Source organism: Anabrus simplex, chromosome 1 (genome assembly GCF_040414725.1).
Source record: "Anabrus simplex isolate iqAnaSimp1 chromosome 1, ASM4041472v1, whole genome shotgun sequence".
In the NCBI taxonomy this organism is placed as follows: domain Eukaryota; kingdom Metazoa; phylum Arthropoda; class Insecta; order Orthoptera; family Tettigoniidae; genus Anabrus; species Anabrus simplex.
In genome coordinates this window covers 313,560,260-313,575,369 of record NC_090265.1, presented here as the reverse complement: position 1 = coordinate 313,575,369, position 15,110 = coordinate 313,560,260, and the positions used below count along the sequence as shown (strand labels likewise).

General features: G+C 35.0%; 1 protein-coding gene across 3 annotated transcripts in view; it reads left to right on the top strand.

Moving 5' to 3' along the window:
* LOC136856732 (serpin B4-like) overlaps positions 1-15,110 on the top strand; it is a 304,832-nt gene that overhangs the window by 117,056 nt on the left and 172,666 nt on the right. For 2 of the 3 annotated variants that reach the window (XM_068231103.1, XM_068231102.1), the window contains one exon: positions 2,728-4,536. The exons of the other annotated variant lie outside the window; for it this stretch is intronic. In XM_068231103.1, coding sequence (XP_068087204.1) covers positions 2,728-4,024 — 1,297 coding nt within the window. In that variant the 3' untranslated portion in view covers positions 4,025-4,536. Of the gene's footprint in view, positions 1-2,727; positions 4,537-15,110 lie in introns of those variants that run through there. 3 annotated transcript variants of the gene reach the window in all.

Below are 15,110 nucleotides of genomic sequence, written 5' to 3'. Positions count from 1 at the left end.
AAAATATAATGTTTGTGATTGTATTATATATGTGTTAATATAATTATCTTTTGTGAGAAATAACGTTTGATTTGTGTTTTAAATCGAAATATCAGGGTGTATTGAAATTAATGAGCGGTAGTGTATATCCCTTCAATGTATATTCTTTTGGAAGCAGTTCTCCTTGTCATGTTATTTTCCATTGTGGAGAACTGTCATTTTCCTTTTAAGAAGGGTGGAATATTTACACTTTCTCCCTTTGAGCAAAGTAGGTCTTGAATTTGAAAGCCTCAGTCAACCATTACTGAGTCACCTTAGAGCAAATCAATAATATTCGATTTTAAAAACAACTGCCTGTCTGAAACTGATCCACCATATGCATCCTTATAAAACTCACAAACCTTGATGGATTTATTACAGTCCTTTCACAGTGTTACAGTTTATGTGTGTAGAAAAAGTTCCCTGTTAAGCACTAGGACTCTTGGGCTTAATGATGGAATTTCAGTACAGTAAAAAATTACTCTTGTATTAAGATATTGCTTCTTAAATTCCATAGGGGAGATTTCCCCCAGTCTTCTGATCAACCTAGATATTTAATTATTTGAACTGTCATATTTAAATCAAAATTATATGGAAGTGCCTTGTCTGTTTTGGCCATTCTCAATTTCATAATTGTTAAAAAGACACAATGTTCTTGAGAAATGGGAAATATTTGCAGACAAAATCTACCCCTTCCCAGGGCTTGAAACACTATATTAAAATGTGCTCTGTTGTCAAAACCTGCAAAGAGTTACACTGCATCATATATTGCTAAATGTCTTTCAATGACAATGTCTATGGTTTGCATGCAACATCCCAAACTAAGTTTCCACGTGATAATGGAACGTTCATATTTTCATCGGCTCTGGATGACGGTTCTCAAATACTGCTGTAGGTAAGTCATTGGTGTCCAGAAACACGACTATGTCTTGCCTTGTTTTGTTCAGGTCATCTTCCTTCTTTCCTCTGTTACGTGCCTTAACATCTCTCATCTTTATATCTGAGCTGGTGTCAGGAGTCCAGGGAAATACAGATGGCACCGCATGTAATTTCAACCATGACCTTTTACCTGCAAAATCAAAATATTTCTAGTCATTCAAACAACAATATAAAAATTATAAATTCAATAACAATTTGCATATGCCTTTATGCTGTACCTCTACGCACACTTCGGCTCATTTAATGTTAAATAGCCTGTAGCCATGCTATTAATCATTTATATACTTAACTACTTACCTAATAGCACTGTTTCATATTCATCCTTTCTAAAATGTGCTAATAAGGCTCTATCATTCTTTGTAATAATGCTCAGTTTCAGATTCTTCCTTCTGATTGCATGTATCCACAGTTTTCTAAATTTAACAACTTTCACAAACTGATGGAATGAAAATGCTATGCCTCAGTTTTCGCACAATGGCACACAACAGTAATCCGGCATTGTTACTGAATCTGAGGTTACCATAATAGTATTTATGAGTCATGTAATGCACTGAATGACAGCGATATGCTGACCTTCAAGCCCTGAAACAAATGAAGGTGCAATGACGCACTCCTCTCTGAAGCGGGAGGCAGAACGTCAGAACGTAATCACCTCAGTTTTGCAACTTTAGCTTCAGAGGAGTGTAACGTGCCCTTTACGGAGTGGGAACTCCGCAGCGCCTTAGCGCTTTGCAAGGACACGTGTCCTGGACCAGGCAAAGTACACGCGTGATACCTATCGGTACTAGTTCAGGATAACCCTATTGGGTGTCACGTGGGCAGGATGGCCAAATTTTCAGCTGTATTTCGTGGCCTTCATGGCTAGTACCTGCTCTAATAGTGTTAGTTATTAAATATCATTATCTCCTTAATTTTCGTAGCTTTACAGTGTACAGTTCTGAACTATAGAAAAAGTCGAGATGTGTATTGGCCTCACATCACAAAGTCTGAGGGATTTATCCAATCGTAGGGCTGGTAGCCTAAATTTTAATCTGCCTTAATAAGGTATTAACATTTGCTTTGAATGTAAATAATAATATCAGTTTCTCATAACATTAACCAATATAGGAAATGAAATACTGTAGTTCAGTCTCTCAAAAAAAGAGGATCTCAAGTAAGAAAAGTGGGAAGTTAATGAATGGTAGAATTTTGAAGTACTAGTTTTTTCACATAAAACAGTGTTGAGGTCAATAAAGAACAAGAATTGACTATGGCAGGTCAGATGGAAAAAGTAATGCAGAGGGTCTGACACAGGCACAAATACTGTTAAACTCGGATGGGGTTTCATTGTTCCCCCACATCACGAAATCAGACATGTAAGGAAGCCTTCAGAAATGAATCTTCAATCCAATAGTCTTTCAATTTAGTGTTTTATTGTAAATAGCATTTTTTTGGATTACTCGATCGAATATTTAACTTAGGCATATAAGTTACTAATCTATCATACCTGAAACAATTTTTGATACTCCTAACTTGCATTCATCACCACAGTAGTATTCTTTAGATGTATTGTTACAGTGACACCAATATCAGTTTCTTGGACAAGGTAGGGCAGATGTTACAGGCCACTTGTTTTCATGTGTACAGATTGAGTGGTTTTAAACTATAGAAAAAGTCTAGATGTGTATTGGCCTCATTGCACAGAAAGTATTCCTTACTTATAGTAATTTAGGAAGTTAGGAGTTCTCTCTTTTTGATATCAGTTTTAATTATTGGTATGCCTTTTTTCAGGATTTCTACTATTGACAGTGAGTCTCAGTCTCTACCAGGTTTTAATGAAAGGAACTTCCAGTGTCCAATTTGCCTCAAAAGGTACACTAACAAGGCTTACCTCAGCAAGCATATACGTTTTCACGAGGAAGGGGACAGGAAATATCAGTGTGACATTTGTTTTAAACAATTTTTTCGTCGTCCTCACCTTCTTCGTCACAGAGAATCCCACAATAGTGATAGGAATTTTCAGTGTCCAACTTGCCTGAAGACCTATGCGAGTAAGGAATATTTGAAGAGACATCTTGTTGAACATACAGGAACACGGTCTTTCCCATGTCCTCTCTGTGATAAAAAGTTTTTTCGGGGTGCTGATGTAACTGAACATCTCCGTTCTCATGCTACTGAGAAACGGTGTACTTGTCAAGTTTGCGGAAAAGGTTTCCCCAAACCGTGTAAACTAAAAATGCACATGCGTATTCATACAGGGGAAAGGAACTATGTATGTGAAATATGCAAGAAGACCTTTCGGCAGAATAGCCATCTCAAAGCACATGTGGCAAAACACAGTGGGCAGAAGTTCTCATGTCCTGTTTGTAATGGTCAGTTCACGGAAAAAGGAACTCTTAAGAAACACATGAACATTCATACTGGGGATTTAAAGTTTCAGTGCGAGGTTTGCAATAAGCGCTTCAATTCTAACAGCAACTTGAAAGAGCATCTAATCTTTCATACAGGTCAGAAGAATCATCAATGCCCAACGTGCTTAAAGAAATTCTCCTGCAAAAGTTCATTAAGAAAACATCGTTTAACAATTTGTAAAAATGGAATTCCTCCCACAGCATCCCAGGCAAGCAATGATGATTTACAGAAGGGCAAAATAAAACCTAAGCCTGAGCGTCGTTTTAGTAAGCGTAAGTCCAGTAACAGGACATCTAATGCCTTTGATATTTCAGAAGCAAATAAGAATGCAATACTTGGTGATTCCACAGTAAGCAACAATGGTCTTCCTTCTGGTGTAATTGAGTCAGATCATGAGGTGTTGTCCAATAATCACAGTATGGAAAAAACACATGTAGAACCTTCATTTGTATGTGTGGTAAAATGTGAAGAACCATCAGATGATGAGGATGATTATGATGGTGGAATTTCTAACAACGAAGTTTCTTCCATTGTGTCAACAGGTGATGAAGAAACACTGGATGGAAATACCAGTAATGATCCTTTAAATTTAACTCAAGTACGTACCAAGCAAAATGTATGTGATCAGATGCTGAACAATAGTGAAATTCCTCTCAATCTATCAGTGGCTGAATAGAAGCATAGGACTTCATTGTGTTCAAGCCTTTTGCAGTCATAGTCGTGATATGACTAGCACTTACCACCTTAATGAGCTTTCTTACAGTCCTAGCATTAATACAAAATGTAATTTGTTTCTCCATGTAAAGTTTAAAGTCTTAATTGTCAAAGATTTTGAATGCTTTTTTCCTATCTGATTTTCAGCCTTATTTACTTAACTGGTGAATGTGTACACAGGTAAATTTAGAAGATTTTTGCCCTGAATATACATGTGTTTAATAGTAACGCATCCAGAAAGTAATGATATTTATACACATTTTTGGAAATAGTCGTTGCTGTAATTTCAGCCTGAATGTATTCTTCGGAAAAAAATTTTATTAGTATCATTGTTTGTGCTTTTGTTAAAGAACAATTTTATAGCTAATGCTACAGAAGTAACTTAGTGTGACACTTCGAATGCATATAAAACCAAAGAAATATCTCGCCATGAATTCTAAATGCTCAGAAAACTAGGGAAAGGAAGCCAAATGATCATGATGATCATGAGGGTTAGCAGGATGAACTCTCTTCAAGTGCAGGAGGTGACACAAGCTTATTTCTCTGACCAGAAGAAAAAAAATAGTGTTAAATCCAAATTGAATGAAGATACAGTAATATACCAGGATAACATTTCGGTGACCTCAGAAGTTAATGTGTTATAGTGAAATTTTGTCATACAGAAATGCGTCAATTCTTAAGAACTCACCTGTTGTATCCACTGAAGGATTTACATTATTTCAGCAAGAATTTAGAGATTAGAAAGCTTCATATTTATTATACTATAGGAAAATTAGGATATATACATGAAGTAATGATTTACAGTAATTGTGAGAGATTTTCTGTAAATTTTCAGCACATCAAATTTTACATTTTCCAGTATACTACGTTCTGGACTTTAATTTTTGGAAAGTATGTAATTTTTTAACACTCCCAGGCACAAAAGAATACTCAAGATACTCACTATCTACAGCGCATGAATTTAAGACAAGATTGTGGCACATCATGTCATGACAGAAGAAAATCTTGAAGACTATGTGCCATATTTGTTGCCTGCACAAGAGTCAAACTCTATCGAACACTTTGAGGCACATCTTCCTCTTCCACCTCATGATCACATTGATTTTTGTCACTTGTAATGTCTGCCATTATTTCATCATCACTGATTTTTTGTTTTTTACACTAACACATCACAGTCCACATTGACATAGTCTGTAACATTCACATTTGTCAGCATATCCAACTTTTCACAGAAATGCTTTCAGTTTTCAACTGTTTTTGCATCATCCAACACTTCACTTCTTTGATGTGATGTGCATAAATCACTCCAGCTTTTTTAAATCTGTTTGAAATTATTTCTTCTTTCAGCAATTTCCATGCAACACTGAACATCAGCATTGTTTCCAATATGTTGTCATTAATGTTCCTCTCTGAGGTAATATTACACAGGATACCCTGGACCTCCCGAGCTTGGTAATGCTGCATCTCTGAGTGAATTATCCACTTATCTATTGGCTGCATAATAGAGGTAGTATTTGGAGGCAAGAATAAAACTTACGTACTCCAAATGATGAGGCTTACAATTATTATGAGAAGAATTCCCCTCTTTTCAGCTTTCATCCAATGTTCCAGGCACAGCAACCACTATTCAAATAACATGGGTGTCATCCATGCCCATGCCTAAGTGTTGTGTGTATATATTCACAGGGAAGATGTTGCACCCCATTGAGGCACCTTGGTTTTCCAAATTACCAAATTATGAGGGACTTTAATTTGTCCATCCCTGTGGAGTTTGCACAAGAGCATTTGTCTGTTTGTTTGAACTTTTGCCCCAAATTTGAGGGTTTTGTTGAGCATTAAATTGTAGAATAATGCAGTCTTATCTGCATTATAAATGTTTGCTGATGAATATTCTTTCAAGGCAGCTGATATAGTCTCTGACCACCATTAAGATGCAATTTCCTTTGGGCATCGTTAACTTCATCATTTATAATCTTGTGCGATATGCCATATCTTTCCCAGAACCTATGAAACCAACCAGCACTCCTTATGAATTCTGGAAACCCAAGTGAACGTGCAAACGGCAGTGCATGCTCACGGAAGTCGGCCATTGCTATGAATGTTTCTGGCCTACACTTCAACAAGCCACATATAAACGGCTTTGTACACTACCTCAAAATCTGCTGTCCTTCTTATGTTGTGGGCCAAGGGCATCAGTACCAATATTCTGTTCTATTTTACTTCTCTGTTTCAGGAAAGTAGATAGTGTTAGAGGGCTGATGCCATATTTCTTTGCTATCCTTTTCTTCTCCTCTCTCCACTTCCAGAAGTATTTTGCGTATATCTTTTAAAGAAAACTCCTGTCACCATGTTTTCCTTTTTTATAATTTGTTATATGCCGCACCAACACATACAGTTGGTCTTATGGCAACGAAGGGATATGAAATGGCTAGGAGAAGGAAGGAAGTGACTGTGGCCTTGCTGAAGGTTTGATAGCTGTCAAAATGGGAAAACATGGAAAACCATCCTCAGGGCTGCAAACAGTGAAGTTCGAACCTACTATCTCCTGAATTCAAGCTGACGGCTACATGACCAATACCATGCAGCTGCTCACTCAGTTTACTTGTTTTCATCCATATTGGCGATGGTAGATAGTTTACAGGACACTATACACACATTGCTTTATGAATGAAAGCATCATGAGACATAAATAAACAAAATACAGTAGTATGGTACAGACGTTCATTACTTGATTGTAAAATTTGTGCTCTTCACCAGCCAATAGCATGACTAGTTGCATTGTAAGATCAGCAAAGCTTATTGGTTACTTTTAAAACTATATCCTTGACCCATCATGCAAATGTATGGAAAACGGCTACCATACTGTATAAACTTGAATAATCTAGTAATCTGCACAATAATTTTACAAACGATTTTTTTAAAATAGAAAATTTGTTTTGTGTTTTATTTAAAAGAAATTAATCCTACATAATGATTTACTCCAGAACTGAGTAAAATATAATTTTGTTTTAAGAAACACATTATAAATTTAATATGCTGTTGTGTAGGTAACCAGTTGATCAGAATTGTCATGTGGTTTGCTTACTTTCCCCTAATTGTAATTGGCTGATTTCTTCACATGCTGTTGTGTAGGGAACCCACTGACCAGAATTATCATTCTGTTTGCTTACCATTCCCTGATATTTGTAATCACCTATTTTCGCTCATGTGTTGCAGTGAGTGTGCTGTCTGGTATTAGGTGCATAAGAACTTATTTTTTAAATTTCAGTTTATTCTTCCACCTAATTAATTTGAAACCACGGAAAACCATCTTCAGGGCTGCCAACAGTGAAGTTCGAACCTACTATTTCCTGAATGTAAACGATAATTTATAAATAAAAAAAAAGTGATATCCATCAATACGTGCGTAACCATGAAATATATTGCTTATACGCTTAGGAACTTCTGTGAAATCCCCGGCGATTAAAACAGAATGAATTTCAATTAAAGTTCGAAACAATGTCAAATACAAGCAAAAGGAATAAATTTCAATTCATTGTACTGAAAGTTTGAAATTAGATAAATGAAATGTTTTAACACTCATTGAATAGAGAAAAGGGAAGGGGCCTAAACATTTTGTTATATTGGCATTTGTGACAGCAACATTTTACTGTACTAACAATGTTATCTTTTCATTATAACCACTGTATATGGTTCTGAAATTTATAAGGGGATCTCTCTTGCCCTGATATTTTTACTGTTCAGTTTTAATCCATAATTTTATGATACCCTTCAATGCTGGCAACACACTCGGAATATCCTTGTTAGGAATGGTAGCGATCACCCAGGCTATTTATATGTGCAGGAAATAAGTTTTTATATTTTATGCTGAATTCTTCTTTGTTACATCCTGGAAAGTATGTCAAAAGTATTTTAAAAGTTTTGAATGAATAGGCTCCATTATTTACATGTACTTATATTCAAGAATAAAAATGGAAGTGTGTATGTGATTTCATTTGGAAACATTTATTAGAAATCATTTTAGTACATATTGGAATTGAGACATGTACAGACGTTGTCCAAAATATTTTAATATTTAAATTTTATGAGAAGGCTTCTATTCTAATTTCCACCAGTTGAGTCATTCTGATAATTCAATATTCTATACTTGTAGAAGTGGCTGACTTAGATGTTGAAAGGTTGTCAAAGTGTGTGTTTTTTTATTATTTTTTTTACAGACTTATATTTAAATACTTATCATTTGGATGTGCTAGTATTTGGCTCCATTATGTTGAAAAACGAACTACACTAGTTACCAAATTATTTAGGTACAGTGAAGTATTTAACTTGCAAGTGGTTACATCATACTGCTTTTAAAATAATTAGAATATACAGAACATTCTCATATAAACAAGTTAAAAATCGTTTAAAACTTTCCAGATTACTCAAAAGGGGGGGAAAATCAGCTGTGTGGCTCAAATGTGTTCCATCCAAGTTACTTATCAAAAGATCTACTTCTAACATTTGAAAGATATTAATGCGCTTTTGGCATAGTAAAATTAACAAGGAAACAAGTGTTAAATCTTGACTATATCAAGAAACTGTTGGCCTATACCAAACTACTGCATGAGAGATAGTTATATATCTGTAAAACAAATTTAAGAATGTACTTATGGGAAAACAAATCCTTAAATACATTCTTTGACTCTCAGTGTTTGTGTATGTGATGATGTAACTTTATTATGCAAATTTCTCCATATTTATCTAGAATGTTCCATCAAGGAGTGGCAGTTAGTAGTACTTCTTGTTCTGAGGAGAGGTGACAGAAATTTGATAGCACCTTGTTGTGTTTGAATCTGAACATTGAGCTTATTTACTAGTGTAAGGGTTTACCTGGGAGATTGCTACCCATTAAGATATTTTCTTTCTCTCTTGTTTCCTTATGTTATATCTCACGTAAAATATCAACAGTAGTGTTGTTTATAAACTATATGACACTGTTAAAACTTTGGAAGTCATTAGCTCCAATTGAGCAGTAACAGACTACTATAAATAACAAGATATTTATATAAAATAGTAGTAGAGGAATATTCATCCTGATTCATATAATATTTTGGCAGAATATCAGAGTAGGTTGCCTGGTCTTTTCCCAGGTTTTGTGTTGGGGTTTTCCTTCCCTTAGAGAAGCTGCTTTCAGTACAGCTAATAATTGCTTTCTGCCACTCCTTACCTGGAGTACAGACTTTACCTGGTGAGTTTCATAGTCATTACTAGAGCAAGTAAATATATGAAATTTCATATTCTAAACTATAAAGAATACTCAAGTTGAACCAGATATCTTTACATTTTATGCAGTCAGCAATAAAATCCACCAATAAAAAATGGCATAATATTTTTTTTAAATCTTCATATTTTACAAAAAAAATTCATATTTATTCATATTCTGGCATTTACGCAATTCTGCATAATTATACATTAAATAGTTATTCAAATAAATTAGAAACAGAAAAGGTGTGTCTTTTCATTTGTGTTTTTATAAGCAATAAATAAAGGAATAGATAATAAAATAAATTACAAAACGAAGTTAATTTGTATAAATTTAGTATTAAATCCAATGATATTATTTATTTATTAAATGTAGAATTGAAATAATACTTTTTATATCTGTTAACATGGTTAACCTAATTTTGTACATATATCAATAAAACTGTATATGCCATGTCATATTAAAACCTATGTCACAGTTAAATATTCATGTTATCTATTTTGAATACAGTTGCAGGTATAAAATCGTATGACATGGTATACTTAAAAATAGCGTGCCCTGTTTCAGTACAGATCCCAGCAGCTGAAAGCGTATTAAAGCATACTGAAAATGTAATACACTTTAATCCCGTTTCTTTAAATAAACATATTAAAATTTTTAAGCTCTTTAGGCTTTTTCAATCGTGAAATTACCAGTGTTTCACCCCAGTGTAGCAGTGGGCAAATCAGTTGGATTGCTACACCTTTCCAAAACCTGGCGGCCAGTGCGCCGTTGAGACTCCACTGCAAGCCTCTTATGTAGGACAATGCAGTAATGGTGCATTAGGGGAAGCATGTGCCTCCACTTGTATAAACACCTGCCTTTGGCATTTATAATGTTTTTAACATTTGCAATCAATGAAATTAAATTATGGTTTCCTTCTAGGAGCCTTATTTTTTATATATTAAAATTTATTTAATGTCAAACAGTATTTCCCTTTATTTCATATTAACTTGAAAATAACATGATTTTGTGCACATGTAAAAGCAGCTTTATATACTATGTTGTATTGAAAAGCTTCATAGAAAGTGAAGAATCAATTCATTGTTTTGAATCCAGATGCATGTATAAAACTGGATGGCATAATATATTTAAAAATAATATGTGTATTTAAGCATATTATAATGTTGCTACTTATATATGAAAATTAAAAGGAAATGTGATTCATTGTGGTACGCGCTTATATGCTTTAATATGCTTCCGGCTGCTGGTTTGGTAATAGTATGAGCCACGCACGCATCCATTGTTGACGCCTGGCTTACTTTCTGCATTGATAGTGTGGTTATCATAGAGTTAGAGGTAGCATTGGCGCCACCGTCTACGAGAGAATCACTGTAGCGAGTGGAGCATGTTGAAATCGCAGCTGTTTGGCGAAAAGCTCGCTTCACTGTGCTCATCAATGTAAATGTCTGACTCGTTGGCTGAATGGTCAGCGTACTGGCCTACGGCTCAGAGGGTCCCGGGTTCGATTCCCGGCCGGGTCGGGGATTTTAATCTTCATTGGTTAATTCCAGTGGCCCGGGGGCTGGGTGTTTGTGCTGTCCCCAACATCCCTGGAACTTACACACCACACATAACACTATCCTCCACCACAATTACACGCAGTTACCTATACATGGCAGATGCCGCCCACCCTCGTCGGAGGGTCTGCCTTACAAGGGCTGCGCTCGGCTAGAAATAGCCATACGAAATTATTATTATTATTATTATCAATGTAAATAGGGGCCTTTTAAAACTGTGCGGATATATATAAGGTTTAAAATCCTTAGATGTAAATATTCTCATATACTACAGTATACTTGCGATGCTTCTCTCCTGTAAAAAAGAAAGTCCAAAAAGCATGAATACAGGAATAAATGCGTAATAAGAGAGGATGGTGTTCAGGTACAGTTAATTAACACGAAATTAATTTACTGTTCATGTTAAGTCTTCTAACAACATAGTTTAGAAGGAGGGCTCATATATTTCACTGTTTTTTGTGTAAATGACCAGAAATTGGGTATAATTCTGCTCAACAACCAAAAATGTCCTCTTTCGTACAAAGCGGATGAACGAGTTATTAAGCCTAAAAACGTTGGCGAGATTTTGGGGTAAAGTAGACAAAGTATTATAATTGCCGCTTTAGACTCTAGCTTTCTGAGCCCAAGTTGGCAGGTTCGAGCTTAGCTCAGTCCAGTGATACTTGAAGATGCTCAGATAAGTCAGCCTCTTGTAGATAGATTTAGCGGCACATGAAAGAAATCCCATGGAGAAAATATTCCGACACCTCAGCGTCTCCAAAAACCGTGCAAGTACTTAGTGGGATGTAAAGCCATTATTATTATTATTATTATTATTATTATTATTATTATTATTATTATTATTATTATTATTATTATTATTGTTTTCTAAATGTGATTACAAGTGGAAATATGACACTCAGTTGTAGTTTCAGCCTATTATGGAGTTTTTATTTAGCTTTTCCTGAAATGCATGATTTGCTTTAAGATTTTAACTTGTAAAATGATTTCCATTAATGGAAAGAGAGAATGATAAATTATATGATTGAAGAGAATTGGAAAAATACAGTATTTTTAAAATTTGCTTTACATCGCACCAACAAAGATAGGCCTTATGGCGATGATGGGGTAGGAAAGAACTAGGAGTGGGAAGGAAGCGCCCGTGGGTTTAATCAAGGTACAGCCCCAGCATTTGCCTGATGTGAAAATGGGAACCACGGAAAACCATCAATGGGGCTGCCGACAGTGGGGTTTGAACCCACTGTTTCCCGAAAGCAAGCTTACAGCTGCGTTGCCCTAACCACCCGGCCAACTTGCTCGGTCAATAAATCATTATGCTTGTATATAGTCCTCTGTGACATTTAAAGGAATAATAATATTGATGAAAGTAAAGGACTCAGATGTTCACACAGTGTGGCACACCTAGTCTCTAAATTGTAAAATCTGCTAAGGTACGAATGGGGACTGCTATACGTATTGTACAAAGGGAAAGAAACAAACTGTATACAGAGAAAATATATTCAATAGCTTTTAATAGGCCTGCTATAAATACACACAAAAGGTGAAAAATGGACCACAATTCTAGGCTATCATGCACATCTTTCCAGATTTTCTTTTTTGTACCAATTTGCTTTACGGTGCACCGATACACATAGGTCTTACATTGTCTATGGGACGGGAAAGGGCTAGGAATGGTGAGGAAACGACTGAGGCCTTAATTAAGTTACAGCCCCAGCATTTTCCTGGTGTAAAAGTTGGAAACCATTTTTAGGGCCGCCGACAGTGGGGTTCAAACCCACTATCTCTTGAATGGAAGCCGAGAACTACGTGACCAAAAGCCTGCAGCCACTCTCTCGGTATCATGCACATGACTTTTCTGGGCATTCGCTTTCAAAGGCATGGCCATTTATTGAAAAGAAAATGTCATCCCTTTTATTTTATAAAACATTAATTTCAGTCTTCAAGGTAAGATCCAAAGAATTTAATTCACGCCGACAGGAGAATCAGTTGCGAAGTCGGCCCAAGTAGGCCAATTCATATGACAATAGGTGTCACGCAAAGTATTATGTTATTCGCACGGAAATTAATTTCAAGGAAAATACCTGTGAAATAATACGCCATTGCCCTTTGTGAACCTCTCTATGCAGCCATAAGCTGCACAGGAGACTGGCATTTTCCTTCAGAGAAGTATATACTTCAATTTATCAGGAAGCTCCAAAAGTGACAGTGCCAAACAATCCAGCTTTTGCCAAACAGCGCACTTGTTCAACTTCGCACGCGATTGCAGCGCCCTGTTACCTCTAGTGTATTATTTACTAACTCTATGGTGGTTATCGAGTCGTGAAGATGTCAAAACGAGGAATGAAAGTTTGGCTATTGGAATTTAAGTGCTACGCAAGTGATGGAACAGTCATCTTCTGCACCTATTGTAACAAAGAGGTAAGTCTTATATATTTCATTTATTGAAGCATAAATATGTAAAAATATAACCATATATGGCTTGCATTATTGACATGAAATTTGTAAAATGTATTTAGGTGAGTGCTAAAACAAAATTCCAACTACAGCAGCATCAAAAATGTGCAATGCATGAAAAAACTTATCTTGCTCAAAGGACTTCCAAACATACCTTGCTGACTAATCAAAAGCCAGCAGAGTCAAAAAACCAATTTGCTGAGGATTTATGTGAGGCGCTAATATCATCAAAAATCCCAATTAAGAAAATAGAGACCCCTAAACTCAGAGAGTTTTTGCAAAAATACTGTAACCAAGATATTCCTTCAGATTCAACATTAAGGCAGAAATATGTGGATGTGATTTACAAGGTAAGTGAACAAATTATAGTACAACCATACTTCCACTGTAATATTACCACTTTAAATTATATTAATCCAATACTATTCTACGATTATTTATTGTTCAATATTTTTTGCACCAAGTTAATATAAATACCCGCCGCAAGGTGGCATCCCAAGTAACTTCACGTTGATTAATTAAATGAATTAATTTCCAGACTGTTCAAAGGATCAAGGATGACAATGGTGACAATCCTATATGGACATTTCACAAATAAATCTTTCCGTAAGTATTTATTATTTTTAGTAATCATTTATTATTAGTTTTTCCCATTCTGGTAAGCACATAAACAATGAATACAAAAAAATATTTGATATAAATATATATTTCTAATATGTTCATTTAAATTGATATTAAAAGTCGTAAACATATAAAATTAATTTTAGTGTTGTTCTCTCATATTATTTAAAAAATATATTAAATGTGTATTTCTTGATTTTTGTTTCACTGTATTAACTATTAGATCTTGTTCCCTTTGTAACAGATATATGCAATAAATATCAAATATAAAAAAACATTTTAAAATATCAAAAATTTAATATTTAAAAGTGAACTGAAATTAGCATTCACATTGAGAAAGTCTTCTTTTGTGATATTTGAAAACGAAAAATTTTAAGGGGAGTTTGGTACTTTTTAAATGCTGGTAATGTTTTATTTAAATTTAATTATCTGGTATGTTGTAATATTATTTTAGTTTTTTCTTTGCTGGTGGTAGACAGTTTTGAGGCCAATTCAGCACATTGTGTGGCTCTGACACAGGAAGTGTTCAGAATTGATGGCATCAAGGGCGATTTTTCTTACTAATTTCAGCATGATACCACAGGTCATAGAGAAGCTGGAATGCAACAATTTGACACTAATGTCTGCCATTCAGAATGTGGAAGACCTGAGGGAGGCTGTTGCAGATATTCCTGGACCCAGTGGGAGAATTGGGTCACAAAAATTTTAATCTATGCTGGATAAAAATAAGTCTTACCAGGTACTGAGTGAAATAAAACAAGTTATTGAAGGTATGACAAACATCATTCCAGCAAACATTGCAGTAAATGATGTAGCATGCTACAAATATGCTCCCATTACATCATGTGATGTGGAACGAAGCTTCCCATCATACAAATTATATTGACAGATAAACGTTACAGTTTACTTCCTCAAAATTTAGAAGAATTGTTGACTGAATATTGAAACAAATAGAATATTGTTAATTTATGTATGCAAACTTTGTCCACTTGAAGGTTTCGGCCCTTGACCAAATCCAAAATGACATTGATTGCAAATAGTTATAATTCTTTCATGACTTTTTGTAAATTACTGGGAGCCGATTAAATAAACACAGTCTTAAAAGAAACTTATTTAATAATTTTAAAGTAAAAATTCAATCTAATACTTTCATCATATTGAGTTTTGGA